This window comes from Lampris incognitus, chromosome 1, assembly GCF_029633865.1.
Source record: "Lampris incognitus isolate fLamInc1 chromosome 1, fLamInc1.hap2, whole genome shotgun sequence".
In the NCBI taxonomy this organism is placed as follows: domain Eukaryota; kingdom Metazoa; phylum Chordata; class Actinopteri; order Lampriformes; family Lampridae; genus Lampris; species Lampris incognitus.
Window position 1 is genome coordinate 127,675,228 of NC_079211.1, and position 14,710 is coordinate 127,689,937.

Sequence of the window (14,710 nt, forward strand, 5' to 3'; positions counted from 1 at the left end):
CACTTGAAAACTTTTTACCTCTAATGCACAATAGTAAAAAGAGAAACTGCAAACTATTATAGAGAAAATTCGTTGTAATGGAATCGAACAATTGATCAGAATGTACCAGATCCTATCTCCACTCCTGTAGGCTTCCGGCCTGGCGAAGCTGCCTGGTACAACAAAGCCAGAAATGCACTCACAAAGGAGATCAGACTGGCAAAAAGGTGCTACTCTGAAAAGTTGTAAAACGGGTTTTCTGTCAAGGACCCAGCATCATCTGGAGAGGTTTGAAAGAAATGATCAGCTACAGGGACCATCCCCTCACACTGCAGGGAACCATCAACTGGCTGACGATATAAATGGGTTTTACTGCAGGTTTGATAAGCCCACTTTCACCCCCCTCACCCTCTGTGGCCGCAACTGCACTCCCTGCCAGCCACTTTCCCCTCCCCACTGAACCCCCACTGCACTCAGGATCTGTGTTGAGGACGTGCACCAGCTCTTCCAGAGACAGAAGACCAGGAAGGCACTGGGCCAGGATGGCATGTCACCCTCCTGTCTGAAAGTCTGTGCTGACCAGCTGGCCCCCATTTTCACACTGATCTTCAACAGATCACTGGAGCTGTGTGAAGTCCCCTCCTGCTTCAAGAGCTCCACATCATCCTATCCCGGTTCCCAAGAAACCCCGTATCACAGGACTAAATGACTACAGGCCCATTGCCATAACGTCTGTGGTCATGAAATCCTTCGAGAGACTGGTGTTGGCCCACCTGAGGGAAATAACAGGCATCCTGCTTGATCCCCTGTAGTTTGTGTACTGAGCAAACAGGTCAGTGGAGGATGCAGTCAACATGGGATTGTACTACATCTCCCAACAGCTCGACTGGGACATATGCAAGGGTCCTGTTTGTGGACTTCAGCTCAGCGTTCAGCACCATCGTCCCAGATATCCTCCACTCCAAACTCACCCGGCTCACTGTAACAGCCCCCATCTGCCAGTGGATAAAAATCTTTGTGACAAGACAGGAGACAGCTGGTGAGGCTGGGGAGAATCACATTCAGCACCCGGACAATCAACACTGGTGCCCCCCAGGGATGTGTGTGTTCCCCTCTATTCTTCTCCCTCTACACAAATGACTGCACCTCAGGTGACCCGTCTGATAAACTCTGATGACACAGCAATCATTGGCAGTATCTGGGACAGTGACGAGTCTGCATATAGATGAGAGGTTGATCAGCTGGCTCTCTTTTGCAGCCGTAACAACCTGGAGCTTAACACGCTCAAAACTGTGGAGATGACAGTGGACTTCAGGCGGAGCCCCCAACACTGCCCCCTCCCCTCCACCATACCCAACGGCATGGTGTCTGCAGTGAAAACCTACAGATTTCTGGATTCCAGGACTTAAGGTGGGCATACAACATAGACATAATCATCAAAAAAGCCTAGCAGAGGATGTACTTTTTCCCCCAGCTGAAGAAGTTCAACCTGCCTCAGGAACTGCTGATTTGGTTCTACTGGCATAATTTTGCAAAAGTTCAAGTTTGATTTTTTTTGTTTTGTTATTGTGGATAACACTATTGAAGATTCTGGAAACTTGAGTAAATCATTAATCTAAACGGATGGAAAAACAATCCAAAAGTAATGATTACTTTTTTAAGCTCTATATTTAAATTATTCCTGTGATGTTAAAGTTGCAGGGGAAAAATCCTTTCTAATAGCTTATACATTGACAGGATCATTTCCTCTTTTTTTTTTGAATTTTCCCCCTTTTTCTCCCCAGTTGTATCCGGCCAATTACCCCACTCTTCCGAGCTTTCCTGGTCACTGCTCCACCCACTCTGCCGATCTGGGGAGGGCTGCAGACAACCACATCTCCTCCAATACATGTGGAGTTGCCAGCCGCTTCTTTTCACCTGACAGTGAGGAGTTTCGCCAGGGGGACATAGCATGTGGGAGGATCATGCTAGTCCCTCCCCCCCAAACAGGCGCCCCAACCGACCAGAGGAGGCGCTAGTGCAGTGACCAGGACACATACCCACATGCGGCTTCCCACCCACAGACACGGCCTATTGGGTCCGTAGGGATGTGCGACCAAGCCGGAGGTAACACGGGGATTCGAACCGATGATCCCTATGTTGGTAGGCAACGGAATAGACCGCTACACCACCCAGACGCCAGACAGGATCATTTCCTTTGCTGGTTTTGGCCTAGCATGGATGGACAGCAACAACAGAGCTTATGCAGCATCCAACCAAACACACCATCAAAAAGATGGACCCATGTTTGCATAATTCCATCGCCAGCCTATTCATTATACTCTCCTGTTGTGGGATGGGAAGAAAGACTTGTGCTGAATGGGGCCATTGAATCTTTTATGATCTTTTGATGTGCTTTGCTGTTCTTTCATGTCAGACGGTGACTGACGACCATTCACAAGGGAGAGCGAAAAAAGGTGTATGTTTGCATTAAGCAGGCATGAAAACGGGTCAGGGGTGAAAAAGGTGAGAAGGATATGACCCTCTAGAGGTGTCCGGGGGCATGCTCCCCCGGAAGAAAATTTTGAACATTTTATATTTAAATGCATCAATCTGGTGCACTTTGAGAGAAAAATCAAGCATAATTACAAGACAGTATGTATATGTTCGCATTATGCTATATAAGAAACGAGACTGACAACTTCTCTCATGAAATGCGCAAGAGCGCAGCTTTAATATAGGGTAATAATGGCAAAACAAGACAGGAATACTAACAACATGTGTATGGGTGTAGTTTGTATCTTTTTGGCAGAGAATGCACCGTGCGAATCCTTGTTTATTGATCTTCCGGAAGACATCTGACAGATTGAATGAGAGCTCTTGTTCTTTCACTCTTATTTTCCCTTCTAGTTTAAGCCACGACCAATTCCAGCTGCATTTGATGCCTGCATCCACTTGTTTTACAAGAAGAGCATCTTTCTCTACTAACACACTCATTCTGGAAAAACAATGTTAACGTTAGTAGGGTTGACTTCTAGCTTAATTGATAAGTGGTGGCTGTTCACACTTGGATCTGACATTACATGCTATACAGATATATCTGTCCACTTGAAATCAGATGTGTAAACGAGTGTTTCACAAGTTCAGATAAGTAACTTAGACTATAGGCCTAACGTTACCCTAACTCACAGACTAAAACTGAAAATTGTTTTACACACAACGTTAGGCCTACATACATAGTTGGATTTCGGATTAAAAGGTATCCGGTATTTACAGTTACAATATAGTAGGTTAATAAGTAACATTACGTCCCTTCCACTGACTAACATTACTCAACATAATTCTGTGAATGTAAAGTTACACGATGTATTTCGCTACACTCGCCTGCGCTTTAGCGTAATCCTGGAACAGCCAGGCACTGGAGAGCCCCCAGGCTTGCGCCACTCATAAATCGACGGTTACAGTCCAGTTCTTTGATATAAGCCTGTCCTGTGACACATACACATAGGACAGTGAAATTATGATATTGTTAACGTTCGCTAACGTGACGTTAGCTAATTTGCTGACTCAGATTCTACAATGTGAGTTAGCTAACTTAGAACACAAAAAGCTAGCTAACATTAGCTAGCTAGCGTTAACATTACCTCAGCCTCCCACCGCACCAGTTCCTCAGTCCACACGTCCTGAAATGGGTTTTAGAGATTTTGAGAATTAGCCAACAGTTAACGTTCATCGTGTTTCTTTTTGTGGGATAACGTTAGCTATACAACCTAGTCTGCCGCGTATACGGTGTAAGCTAACGTTAGCTAACGTTACCCTACTAACTAGCTAGCTAGCTAACAATTTTCCACAAGACGCAAATCTCTCCACCTGTCTGTGTGGAATATAGCTAACGTATGCGTCGATGACACGTGGATTCTTTATTAAATCTCTAGCTAGTGATAGATTGGCTACCTGAAATCATGTAGGACTAGGCTATGTCAACAGAGCTCCTGAGTAACGTTATACATCAGAAAATATTGAATTGATTGAAACGCTCACCAAATTCAGTCAGGCAGGCATCAGTCAGCTAACGTTAGTCCAAAGAGTCGTCTTCCCTCAGCCCCATGGAATGCTCAGCCCCGCGCGCTGCTCCATCAGTCGCTTTGGTCAGCACAAGCACTTCCCGAACCAATCGAGTAGCGGTACCTTCCCAGAGAAGACTGGTGACGCGAGGCCCCTTGCGCTCGTAGGGGGAATATTTTTTCAACGAAAAAGGCGAATTCGAATTCGATAGGCCAACTCACCATGGCTCCGCTCTCTCGTGTATAACTCCATGTCCGGTCCATACCCCCCCCCCCCAAAATTTTTTTTTTCATCGGATCTACACGATTCACGTAGGTCACCTATTTTGGATTCAAAACGGCGAATTTCGCCGAAAGGTGAGTGATTTTCATGCCTGATTAAGGGGGTCTGTGGCGTGTGAGAGAGAAAGAGACGGAGAGGCAGACAAGATTGGGACATTTTGGCATTCTTGATAGCTACGGCCAGATGTGACAATTTTTATGTTTTCATTAAAAATGCACTGCACAAAGCTGCATATCAGGTCCACTACAAAGGACGGTGTATGCATGCGCACACACACATGCCATGTCACCCTATACTTGTGGGGGACCCCTCATTGACTACATTCATTCCCTAGCCCTTAATCCTAACCTTAACCATCATAACTACATGTCTAACCTTAACCTAATCCTAATTCTAACTTTAACCCAAGTCCTAACCCTAAAATAGACCCTTTTCCTCACAGGAACCCATTAAATTTCCCCACGGGGTAGGTGGTTTCAGGTTTCTGTCCTAATGGAGACATTGGGTTCCTATTAGGATAGTAAAACCTGGTACACACACAGATGTAAGTGGACAAGCACGCGCGCGCGCACACACACACACACACACACACAGATTCAAGCAGAATCAAACATACACACCCACATAAACACACACAGATTCAAGCACACACATGCACACAAACACACGCGAGCTTGTACACCAACACAGGAGCAGAAAGCCAGAACAATACACGATAACCACTCAGACTGGCACCTGAATTGGTGTGTTCACTGGATGCAAAATGACCACTACTTTGCTACAGAATATGTTAAAGGCTGTTGCTTCAAAGACGCAGCATTAGCATAGGTAAGAGGTCTTGGGTGACAAGTTGCCAGGTAACCAGACATGAATGTAAATCACCACGTCCACACTGACAGACGCTGGCCGCACACTATTTCTGAGACATCAAAAACAACCAAAGAAGTGACAAACAAAATTGATTTATCTCTACACAGACATCTGTAAAATATATATTTCCATACTTTAAATAGCATACAATGCTTCATTATCCAAAATGTACCGAGATGAATTAGATGGTCACAAAGTTCAAATGAAGTGAAAAGATGTTCAAGGCATTCTCCAAATGGTAGCAAATAAACGATAAAAAAAAAGAGTTGCGAGTATTTGGAAGTGTCAGCTGGTGAACAGTTTGTCATTAAATAGATTCCATGAATCTACAAGCAGGTCCTTACATGTGGCAGGATGTGTTTCTAGCTGGTTATTTCAGCAAGTTAATTCAAACAGAAACCAGAAAGGCTCCTTTAGTTTGGGTATGGTGGTGATAACAGAATATCTGCACACGAGTCTGAAGAAGGTGCCTTAAAGTTTTATGTTCATCTAGACTGAATGGAGAAATCTGTTTTAATGGCAGTTTCAGTTATTTAAGTACTTACAGTTTTTAGAGCACTGACTCACACAGGCTAGTAGACCTGCTGTAAATGTAAATTCACTAGTAAAATCACATCCTTGAACGTAAGGAAGTCTGAAAACTGGGTACAGCCGCATATTACTTTGTCACGGATGACTGACAACAAGTGTGCAATAAATAACATTTACCGACATTTCTTGTTGTGTTGAGAACACAACCCAAATTACGAGTAGCAAAAACTGGTAAAATGAACACAGATCATTTGTTGTGGTAATAAAAAAAAACCAAACTCCGTAATGAAAAAAAATCTGGAAGCAAAAGAAAGAAAATTTTAAATATTTACATGCACACATTTAACTCGGTATAGCTATATATTCAAATTAGTTGAATTAGGAAAGGATGTAACAAGCCCAATGCTCATAGATCATTTAGAACATGTACAGCGCTAACGTAGAGAATATAGCGGAGTAGGAGTTTGTAAAGCTAATAAAGTGACCGTATTTTAAAAAAAAACATTCTGATGGATGTTTCCAGTCTCCACATTAGCAGCGTGTGTTGGTTGGTTACATGGCGATGTGTGAAGCACTGCTGGTGTAGATAGTCCTGTAGCAAGTAACACGAGGAGCGGGTTACTCAAGTCCTGGTGAGACTGAACGCCACACCACAGACACCACTTTTCTTTTTCTTTTTTTTTGTGTTGATGAATGAGACTTTTGAGTCTGTGGGAGAAAGAGGTGATGTGAACCAAGCTTAAAACGGAAGCAGCTACAAGGAGGAAGCCGAAAGATCAACAGACTTCTTCATCTGTATCATCAGTTACAAGGCAAACCATTCACAAGGAAGAAGATAAAGTCATAAAAAAGCAACAACAATCAGATAACCAGACATTTTAGTCTACTAACACACAATCTCTCACACACACCAATCTCTCTCTCTCTCTCTCTCTCTCTCTCTCACTCACACACACACACACACAGAAAATGAAAACCTGCAGTCATCCCTTATGGGTTGAACCTAGAAGGTTATTCATCAGCACAGGCTAAACGTCTGTGAAGAAAGGTAGGAGTGTTTGGTTTGCGCTCCTCCAGAAAATGTCATTCAACATTCATCCCTTCTTCCACCAAGTTCACCACATCACTGTAGACACTTTGAATGAAGGAATCCATCTCCATCCTTCATAAAAAAGGGGCAGGATGATAACTTTTACTCTGTATACTTGGCCAGGTTCTTCACTATGTACAGATCTCGGCAGTCTGATTGACAGCTCCTTGTCCTCCTGCTATCTCAGACGGGGTTTCTGGCCAAGCTGCTCAGCTCGCGGTCAGATCCGACTTCGGCTGGTATTCGAGGGTCTCCGCGATTTCCCCCAATTCATCCAGCAATTCTGTAAAACCAGGTCGTCTGAAGGCCTCCACCTGAATTAGAAAAGACAGCTGGTTTCACTTAATTGCAAAACCATAATGTTAACATGTACCCTCCTCCTTGTCCTCTTCTTTCCACTTCCAGTAGGATCTACTGCATGTGTCCTCTGTGACAAAGACAAGCTCTCACCTGGATCCAAAATGGTGGAACAAACTCCCATCCCAAATGCATAGTACGTGTTAATTCTGTGGTTTGAGTAAGTAGTGTGTTCACACTGATGAAAGGAAATACACTTCAAAATTGCAACATGCAAACTAAATCTGCTCAATTTTTTTTTTGGGGGGGGGGTGATTTCCCCCCCTTTTCTCCCCAATTGTACTTGGCCAATTACTCCACTCTTCTGAGCCATCCCCAGTCACTGCTCCACCCTCTCTGCCAATCCGGGGAGGGCTGCAGACTACCACATGCCTCCTCCGATAAATGTGGAGTCGCCAGCCGCTTCTTTTCACCTGACAGTGAGGAGTTTCACCAGGGGGACATAGCGCATGGGAGGCTCATGCTATTCCCCCCAGTCCCCCCCCCCGAGCAGGCGCTAGTGCAGCGACCAGGACATATACCCACATCCGGCTTGCCACCCACAGACACGGCCAATTGCGTCTGTAGGGATGCCCGACCAAGCTGGAGGTAACACGGGGATTTGAACCGGCAATCTCTGTGTTTGTGGGCAACGGAATAGACCACCTTGCCACTTGGATGCCCCAATCTGCTCAATTTTTATTTATTTATTTATTTATGATTTTCTCCCAATTTAGTGGCCAATCGATCCCTATTTTAAGTCAAACACCCACCCTCGTACTGCATGCGTTTGCCAACTGCATCTCTCCGGCCGGCAGTCTTGAAGGAGACCGCCTCCCCACTTTTTGTGACAAGGCGACTCCAGGCCGAATCACTGTTTTTTCCGACACACACAGAGATGCATTCACGTGACGAACACAAGCCGACTCCGCCCCCCTCTCGAAGACAGCGTTGCCAATTATTGCTGCTTCATCGAGTCCGGCCATAGTCAGATCTGACAAGACCGGGGTGCGAACCCCAGTCCCCAGTGGGCAACTGCATCGACACAAAGCCGATGCTTAGACCGCTACACATCTGCTCAATTTTTGAGTGTGTGGTGGACAATATTGTTCCATAATGCAATGTGTTTCGAAAACAGAGGAGCTGGCGGAAAAAAAATGTGGAAGCCGCGACCCATGGCCAAACAGCACGTTTAATCCTTGACTGTGTATAAATGGGAGTCTAACTTTGTTTTTTGAGTAAAGTAACACCCGAATATGTAAACGAATCAACAGCAGCATCTCTGCTGTCTCAAAGGAGAATAGTAAAAAGTAAAAAAAAAAAAGGACAAATATTTTTTAGTTTTTTTTTTCTCACCAATTGTATCCGGCGAATTACCGCAGTCTTTCCGAGCCATCCTGGTCACTGCTCCACCCACTCTGCTGATCTGAGGAGGGCTGCAGACTACCACATGCCTCCTCCAATACATGGGGAGTCGTCAGCCACTTCTTTTCACCTGACAGTGAGGAGTTTTGCCAGGGGGTTGTTAGGGGTGGGAGGATCACGTTATTCCCCCCAGTTCCCCCTCTCCCCTGAACAGGCACCCCAACCGACCAGAGGAGGCACTAGTGCAGCAACCAGGACACATACCCACATCCAGCTTCCCACCCCCAGACACAGCCAATAGTGTCTGTAGGGACACCCAACCAAGCTGGAGGCAACACAGGGATTCGAACCGGGATCGCTGTGTTGGAAGGCAACTGAATAGACCGCTATGCTACCTGGACGCCCTCCAAAGAACATTTAATAATTTTTTTTTGTTTGAAATTGGCGGATTCTCCTTTGGCACATTCTGTGAGGGCATGTGTTGCATCATTTCCTGTTAATACAAAACAGTCAGTATGATCATTTCTGACACACTGTCACAACAGTCTACTATGATAATTAGTACACAGTACACACTATGTAGTGTTAGTGTATATTATGGGTTTGAAACACAGCTGGTCTCTATCAGAACTACCGACTTGCTTTCTTCCTTCTAGACTGGGCTAAAAATGTTACCCTAACAGGTCTACCTATTGATTTTATTATGTGAGCCTTTTTTTAGGTGGCTAAAATACCTTTTGTTTCTGGCTCCTTCCACAGCAGTACACTGCTTGCTAGCCCTGACTATACTCCTGCCTGCTCCTCCAAACTACAGATGCACCAACCTCCATCAACTGTAGGTAATACACTGACAATGGATAAGTACCTCATACAACCCCACTGCAAAAAATCTGATCTATCCCTTTAATGCATAAATTGCAATGAATCCAAATTGCCATCTGCTACTATTATTGTCCCTTTATTTTATTTCAAGAGTGACTAAACCCCAGGTCGCTTTTCCAAGTTTGTCACTATCTAAAGGTGAAAAACCATCTGTACGTACTGGGCTGATCTTGGGACCCAGTGAGTGTAAGCGTAGCAGGATAAACACGGCTGCAGCTAATAAAATTAATGATTTAGGTGTGTGAGCAAGCATTAACAACCATCAAGTTTTGTCAATGCGCACTCAAAGGTTTTTCACCTTTAGATGGCAGCAAACTCACAAAAGTGGAATGATGTTTAGTTGCTCTTTAAACACTATTACTATCCCTGCCTGCACACAGCCTGACAGTGATATGTCTTATACTGATATGTGTCAATGTAAATCTAATTTGTACGTTTATTCTCCTATTCATTGTGTCTTGGTTATCTGAGGTGCATTTAAACCCATAAACTCAACATGACATGCACTTTCAGCTATGATATGATTACTATGAAGCAAATGTACTACTATTACTACTACTACTACTACCGCTTAAAGTACTATGATGTGATTACTATTGAGAAAATGTACTACTACTACTCCTTCATATTATACTACTGCATGACTGCTCTAATAAATGTGCAATTTCTACTACTTCATATTGTACAACTATGATATCATTTCTATGTAGTGCTCTATAGTGCCAGCCGGTAACATCTGCATTTATCTGTTATCTGCTGACTCTCCTGTAAGTTGTTTTTGGTAAAAGTGCCTGGCAAATGTGTAAATGTACATGTAATGGAGACGTCATGTCAAATCAAAAACAGTGTTTCATTATTTGCCACCAGCTGGCCATGACATGACTAGAGCAATCCTGTGACCTATCTGTTAGGTTTACATGTAGGCTTCTTTCTCTTTGGTCTGTTTACCTACCAGACAGCAGCTGGCTGCTAACTCCAAGACACGTTGAGGACAGCCGCTGACCAGATTCCTGAAAGAATTCACATCAAGCCCGTAGTCCTGAAAGACACAAGTATGCGTTAGCAGATGTACATACCCAATCAGACACGCAGATAGACAGACCGAGCAAAAGATGGGTGGCTACCGTAGATATATACATATGTACTTTTACATACATATATACATACGTAGATACATACATATGTATATGTATGTATCTATGTATGCATGCATATATGCATTAAAGTATGTATGTATGTAGTATGAATATAATGTGATTTCTACAGCACGATATGAAGCTCTACCTGTGTTCTGGGCAGTATCTCTGGGTCAGCAGGGATCCTGGCAAGGATTTCACACAGCACAATCCCAAAAGAGAAAACGTCCACCTGCCAGTAACACATAAGGACACACTGGGTGATTGCACATTTTCTCTAATAATAATAATAATAATAATTATTATTATTATTATTACAAATGAGGATATGTCAGTTTCCAAAAATGTTCATCAACTTAGGGATATTTTTGTGCCCAGTTTGACTGTGTCCAAATGTATTGCTATTAACAGACATATTTCGTTGGGAGTCAATCTATTACAGTAAATATGTTAATATTTGTCTAGCCAACAGTTAATCTATCAAAGTAATTAAATTGTGATGAAATATTTGCATTATTATTCCCACCTTTCGGTCATATGGTTCTCCTCTGAGCATCTCGGGGGCCATCCAAAAGGCAGAGCCCACCAGCGACAGTTTCCTGCCTGGGTCTTTGACAGGAAGCTCCACCACCTCCCTGGCCAGGCCAAAGTCTGTCACCAGGGCCTCCCTGCCCCGAGGTGTCAGCCGGATCAGACAGTTCTTGAAAACAGAATCAGAAACAGGATCAGTGATTGTATAAATATAGGACAAAATAGCCCAGATCATTAGCATAACCCCAGGGTATCAACCTGCCCTGACGGTATCAGCCCCAGGGTTGTGAGGACCTGTGCCAGCCAGCTATCTGCTATTCTGTGACATTTCTTCAACCTGAGCCTGAACAAGGAGAAAATACCAGTGCTGTGGAAGATGTCTTGCCTGGTTCCAGTTCCCAAGAAGACAACTCCATCTGGCCTCAATGACTATCACCCAGTTGACCTCACATTTCATGTGATGAAGGTGCTAGAGAGGCTAGTTTTGGCCCACCTTAGATCACAGATGAAATCATCGCTGGACCCTCTGCAGTTTGCCTGCCAACCTCATCTGGGAGTGGATGATGCCATCATTTACCTGCTGCAGCGAGCTCACTCACATTTGGATGGAACTGGTGGCACTGTGAGAATCACATTCTTTTGATTTCTGCAGTTCATTCAACACCATTCAGCCACTGCTGCTGAGGGAGAAGCTGCAAACAATGGGGGTAGACACACCCATTATCCTGGATTACTGACTACCTGAAAGGTAGACTGCAGTTTGTCTGGCTGGGCAGTGTTCTGTCCAAAATGGTGGTGCGTAGTAAAGGAGCGCCACAGAGGACTGTGCTGTCTCCTTCCCTTTTCATCTTGTACACCACTGACTTTCAGTGCAACTCCAGGTCATGTCACTTGCAGAGGTTCTCTAATGACTCTGCAGTGGTTGGGTGTATAAGTAATGGGCGAGAGGAGGAGTACAGAGCACTGGTTGACGATTTTGTGGAGAGGGCAAGAAGAATACATCTGCTTCTGAATGTGGCCAAGACCAGGGAGTTGGTGATCGACTTCAGAAGGAAGAGAACCACTACACAACCCCTGTGTATTCTGGGAGAGGATGTTGACGTGGTGGAGGACTACAAGTAGCTGGGCATCTTCATCAATAACAAACTGAACTTGAAGACCAACATCAAGGCTGTATATACACTCACCGGCCACTTTATTAGGCACACCTGTCCAACTGCTCGTTAACGCAAATTTCTAATCAGCCAATCACATGGCAGCAACTCAATGCATTTAGGCATGTAGACATGGTCAAGACGATCTGCTGCAGTTCAAACCGAGCATCAGAATGGGGAAGAAAGGTGATTTAAGTGACTTTGAACGTGGCATGGTTGTTGGTGCCAGACGGGCTGGTCTGAGTATTTCAGAAACTGCTGATGTACTGGGATTTTCACGCACAACCACCTCTAGGGTTTACAGAGAATGGTCCGAAAAAGAGAAAATATCCGGTGAGCGGCAGTTCTGTGGGCGAAAATGCCTTGTTGATGCCAGAGGTCGGAGGAGAATGGCCAGACTGGTTCGAGCTGACAGAAAGGCAACAGTAACTCAAATAACCACTCATTACAACCAAGGTATGCAGAAGAGCATCTCTGAACGCACAACACGTCGAACCTTGAGGCAGATGGGCTACAGCAGCAGAAGACCACACCGGGTGCCACTCCTGTCAGCTAAGAACAGGAAACTGAGGCTACAATTCGCACAGGCTCACCAAAATTGGACAATAGAAGATTGGAAAAACATTGCCTGGTCTGATGAGTCTTGATTTCTGCTGTGACATTCGGATGGTAGGGTCAGAATTTGGCGTCAACAACATGAAAGCATGGATCCATCCTGCCTTGTATCAACGGTTCAGGCTGCTGGTGGTGGTGTAATGGTGTGGGGGATATTTTCTTGGCACACTTTGGGCCCCTTAGTACCAATTGAGCATCGTGTCAATGCCACAGCCTACCTGAGTATTGTTGCTGACCATGTCCATCCCTTTATGACCACAGTGTTCCCATCTTCTGATGGCTACTTCCAGCAGGATAACGCGCCATGTCATAAAGCTCGAATCATCTCAGACTGGTTTCTTGAACATGACAATGAGTTCACTGTACTCAAATGGCCTCCACAGTCACCAGATCTCAATCCAATAGAGCACCTTTGGGATGTGGTGGACCGGGAGATTTGCATCATGGATGTGCAGCCGACAAATCTGCAGCAACTGTGTGATGCTATCATGTCAATATGGACCAAACTCTCTGAGGAATGTTTCCAGTACCTTGTTGAATCTATGCCACGAAGGATTAAGGCAGTTCTGAAGCCAAAAGGGGGTTCAACCCGGTACTAGCAAGGTGTACCTAATAAAGTGGCCAGTGAGTGTAAGTAGGGGATGAGCAGACTCTATTTCCTGAGGAAGCTGAGATCCTTCAACGTGTGCAGCAAGATGTTGGAAATCTTCTACCAGTCTGTTGTGGCCAACGCACTGTACTTCGCTTTAGTCTGCTGGGGGAGCAGCATTGGAGCCACCGACACCAACAGACTTAATAAGATGATTAAGAGGGCTGGTTCCATAATTGGCTGCAAACCAGGGAATTTGAAGTCTGAAGTTGAGTTGGGGAGGAGAATGCTGAAAAAACTGTTATCCATTATGGATAATCCTGACCACCTTCTCCACCCACTGGACAGACAGCACGTTCTTTAACAGTATGGTTCAGCTTCGCTGTCACAAGGATTGATACAGGAAATCTTTCCTGCCCAAAGCAATAACCCTCTACAACACCTCACTTCTGTCTTAACAGAGAACTCACTGAACTCTGAGCTTTATAGTTTCTGTCTCACCCAAACTCCCCCCCTTTTTTTTTTTGCTCCTTCAGTAACTTTGCTCATTGTGAACTTGCACATACTCCCACTCTACCTCATTGCATTTTAAAACATTAACTACTTTGCAGAATTGTCTTATGTATAGTATGTTATCCTATGTTTATATTCTATTATATTTATAGTGTATTCTAGTATATTATTTATATTTATGTTTGTTTATATTCTGTATTGAGCCATTTCATTTTACTTTGTTTTTATTTTTCTATTGATATAGACTTCTTTCTTCTAGTATTGATATGAATATTTACTGTGTATTTACTGTTCCCGTGCAATGCCTGGATAACTTGCTGCTGTAACATAAGAACTTCCCAATTTGGGATCAATAAAATCCATCCATCCATCCATCCATCCTCTATCTATCTATCCAACCAACCACATCAAGTTTATTATATAAGAGGCCAGCAGAGAGCAGTCAAACAGTTGGACGTTCATTGGATTTTATACCTTTGAATACATTTTGTCAAGAGTTTCAATGTGCAAAACAAAATAAATTTTAATTTTAGACCCAAAATCCCATATGGAATGCAATCCCAGTATCACTTTATGGACACCCTATTCGGTGGTGTGTAGGCTTGAAAAGCATTTGAACAGACTACTAATATGAGGTGGGTGTATTCTGCCAACTGACTGTGATTTAAAATCTTTATGTAAGCATCATAGTTTGAGCCTGAAATGTGAGAACTTTGAAGCTCGGTTTGACTCATTGCATTTTGAGTTTTGCACATCAAAACATTGAAAATTCAACCACGGTGATCATAAAAGC

At 44.0% G+C, this 14,710-nt stretch overlaps 1 protein-coding gene across 1 annotated transcript in view; it reads right to left on the reverse strand.

Annotated features, from left to right (window-relative positions):
- Positions 1 to 5,279: 5,279 nt before the first annotated feature.
- Positions 5,280 to 14,710, reverse strand: part of LOC130122579 (dual specificity testis-specific protein kinase 1-like) — a 48,240-nt gene continuing 38,809 nt past the window's right edge. Inside the window, exons 7-10 of the mRNA XM_056291510.1 lie at positions 11,042 to 11,215; positions 10,664 to 10,747; positions 10,332 to 10,418; positions 5,280 to 7,110 (exon numbers count right to left, since the gene is read on the reverse strand). Coding sequence (XP_056147485.1) covers positions 7,006 to 7,110; positions 10,332 to 10,418; positions 10,664 to 10,747; positions 11,042 to 11,215 — 450 coding nt within the window. The 3' untranslated portion in view covers positions 5,280 to 7,005. The remainder of the gene's footprint in view (positions 7,111 to 10,331; positions 10,419 to 10,663; positions 10,748 to 11,041; positions 11,216 to 14,710) is intronic.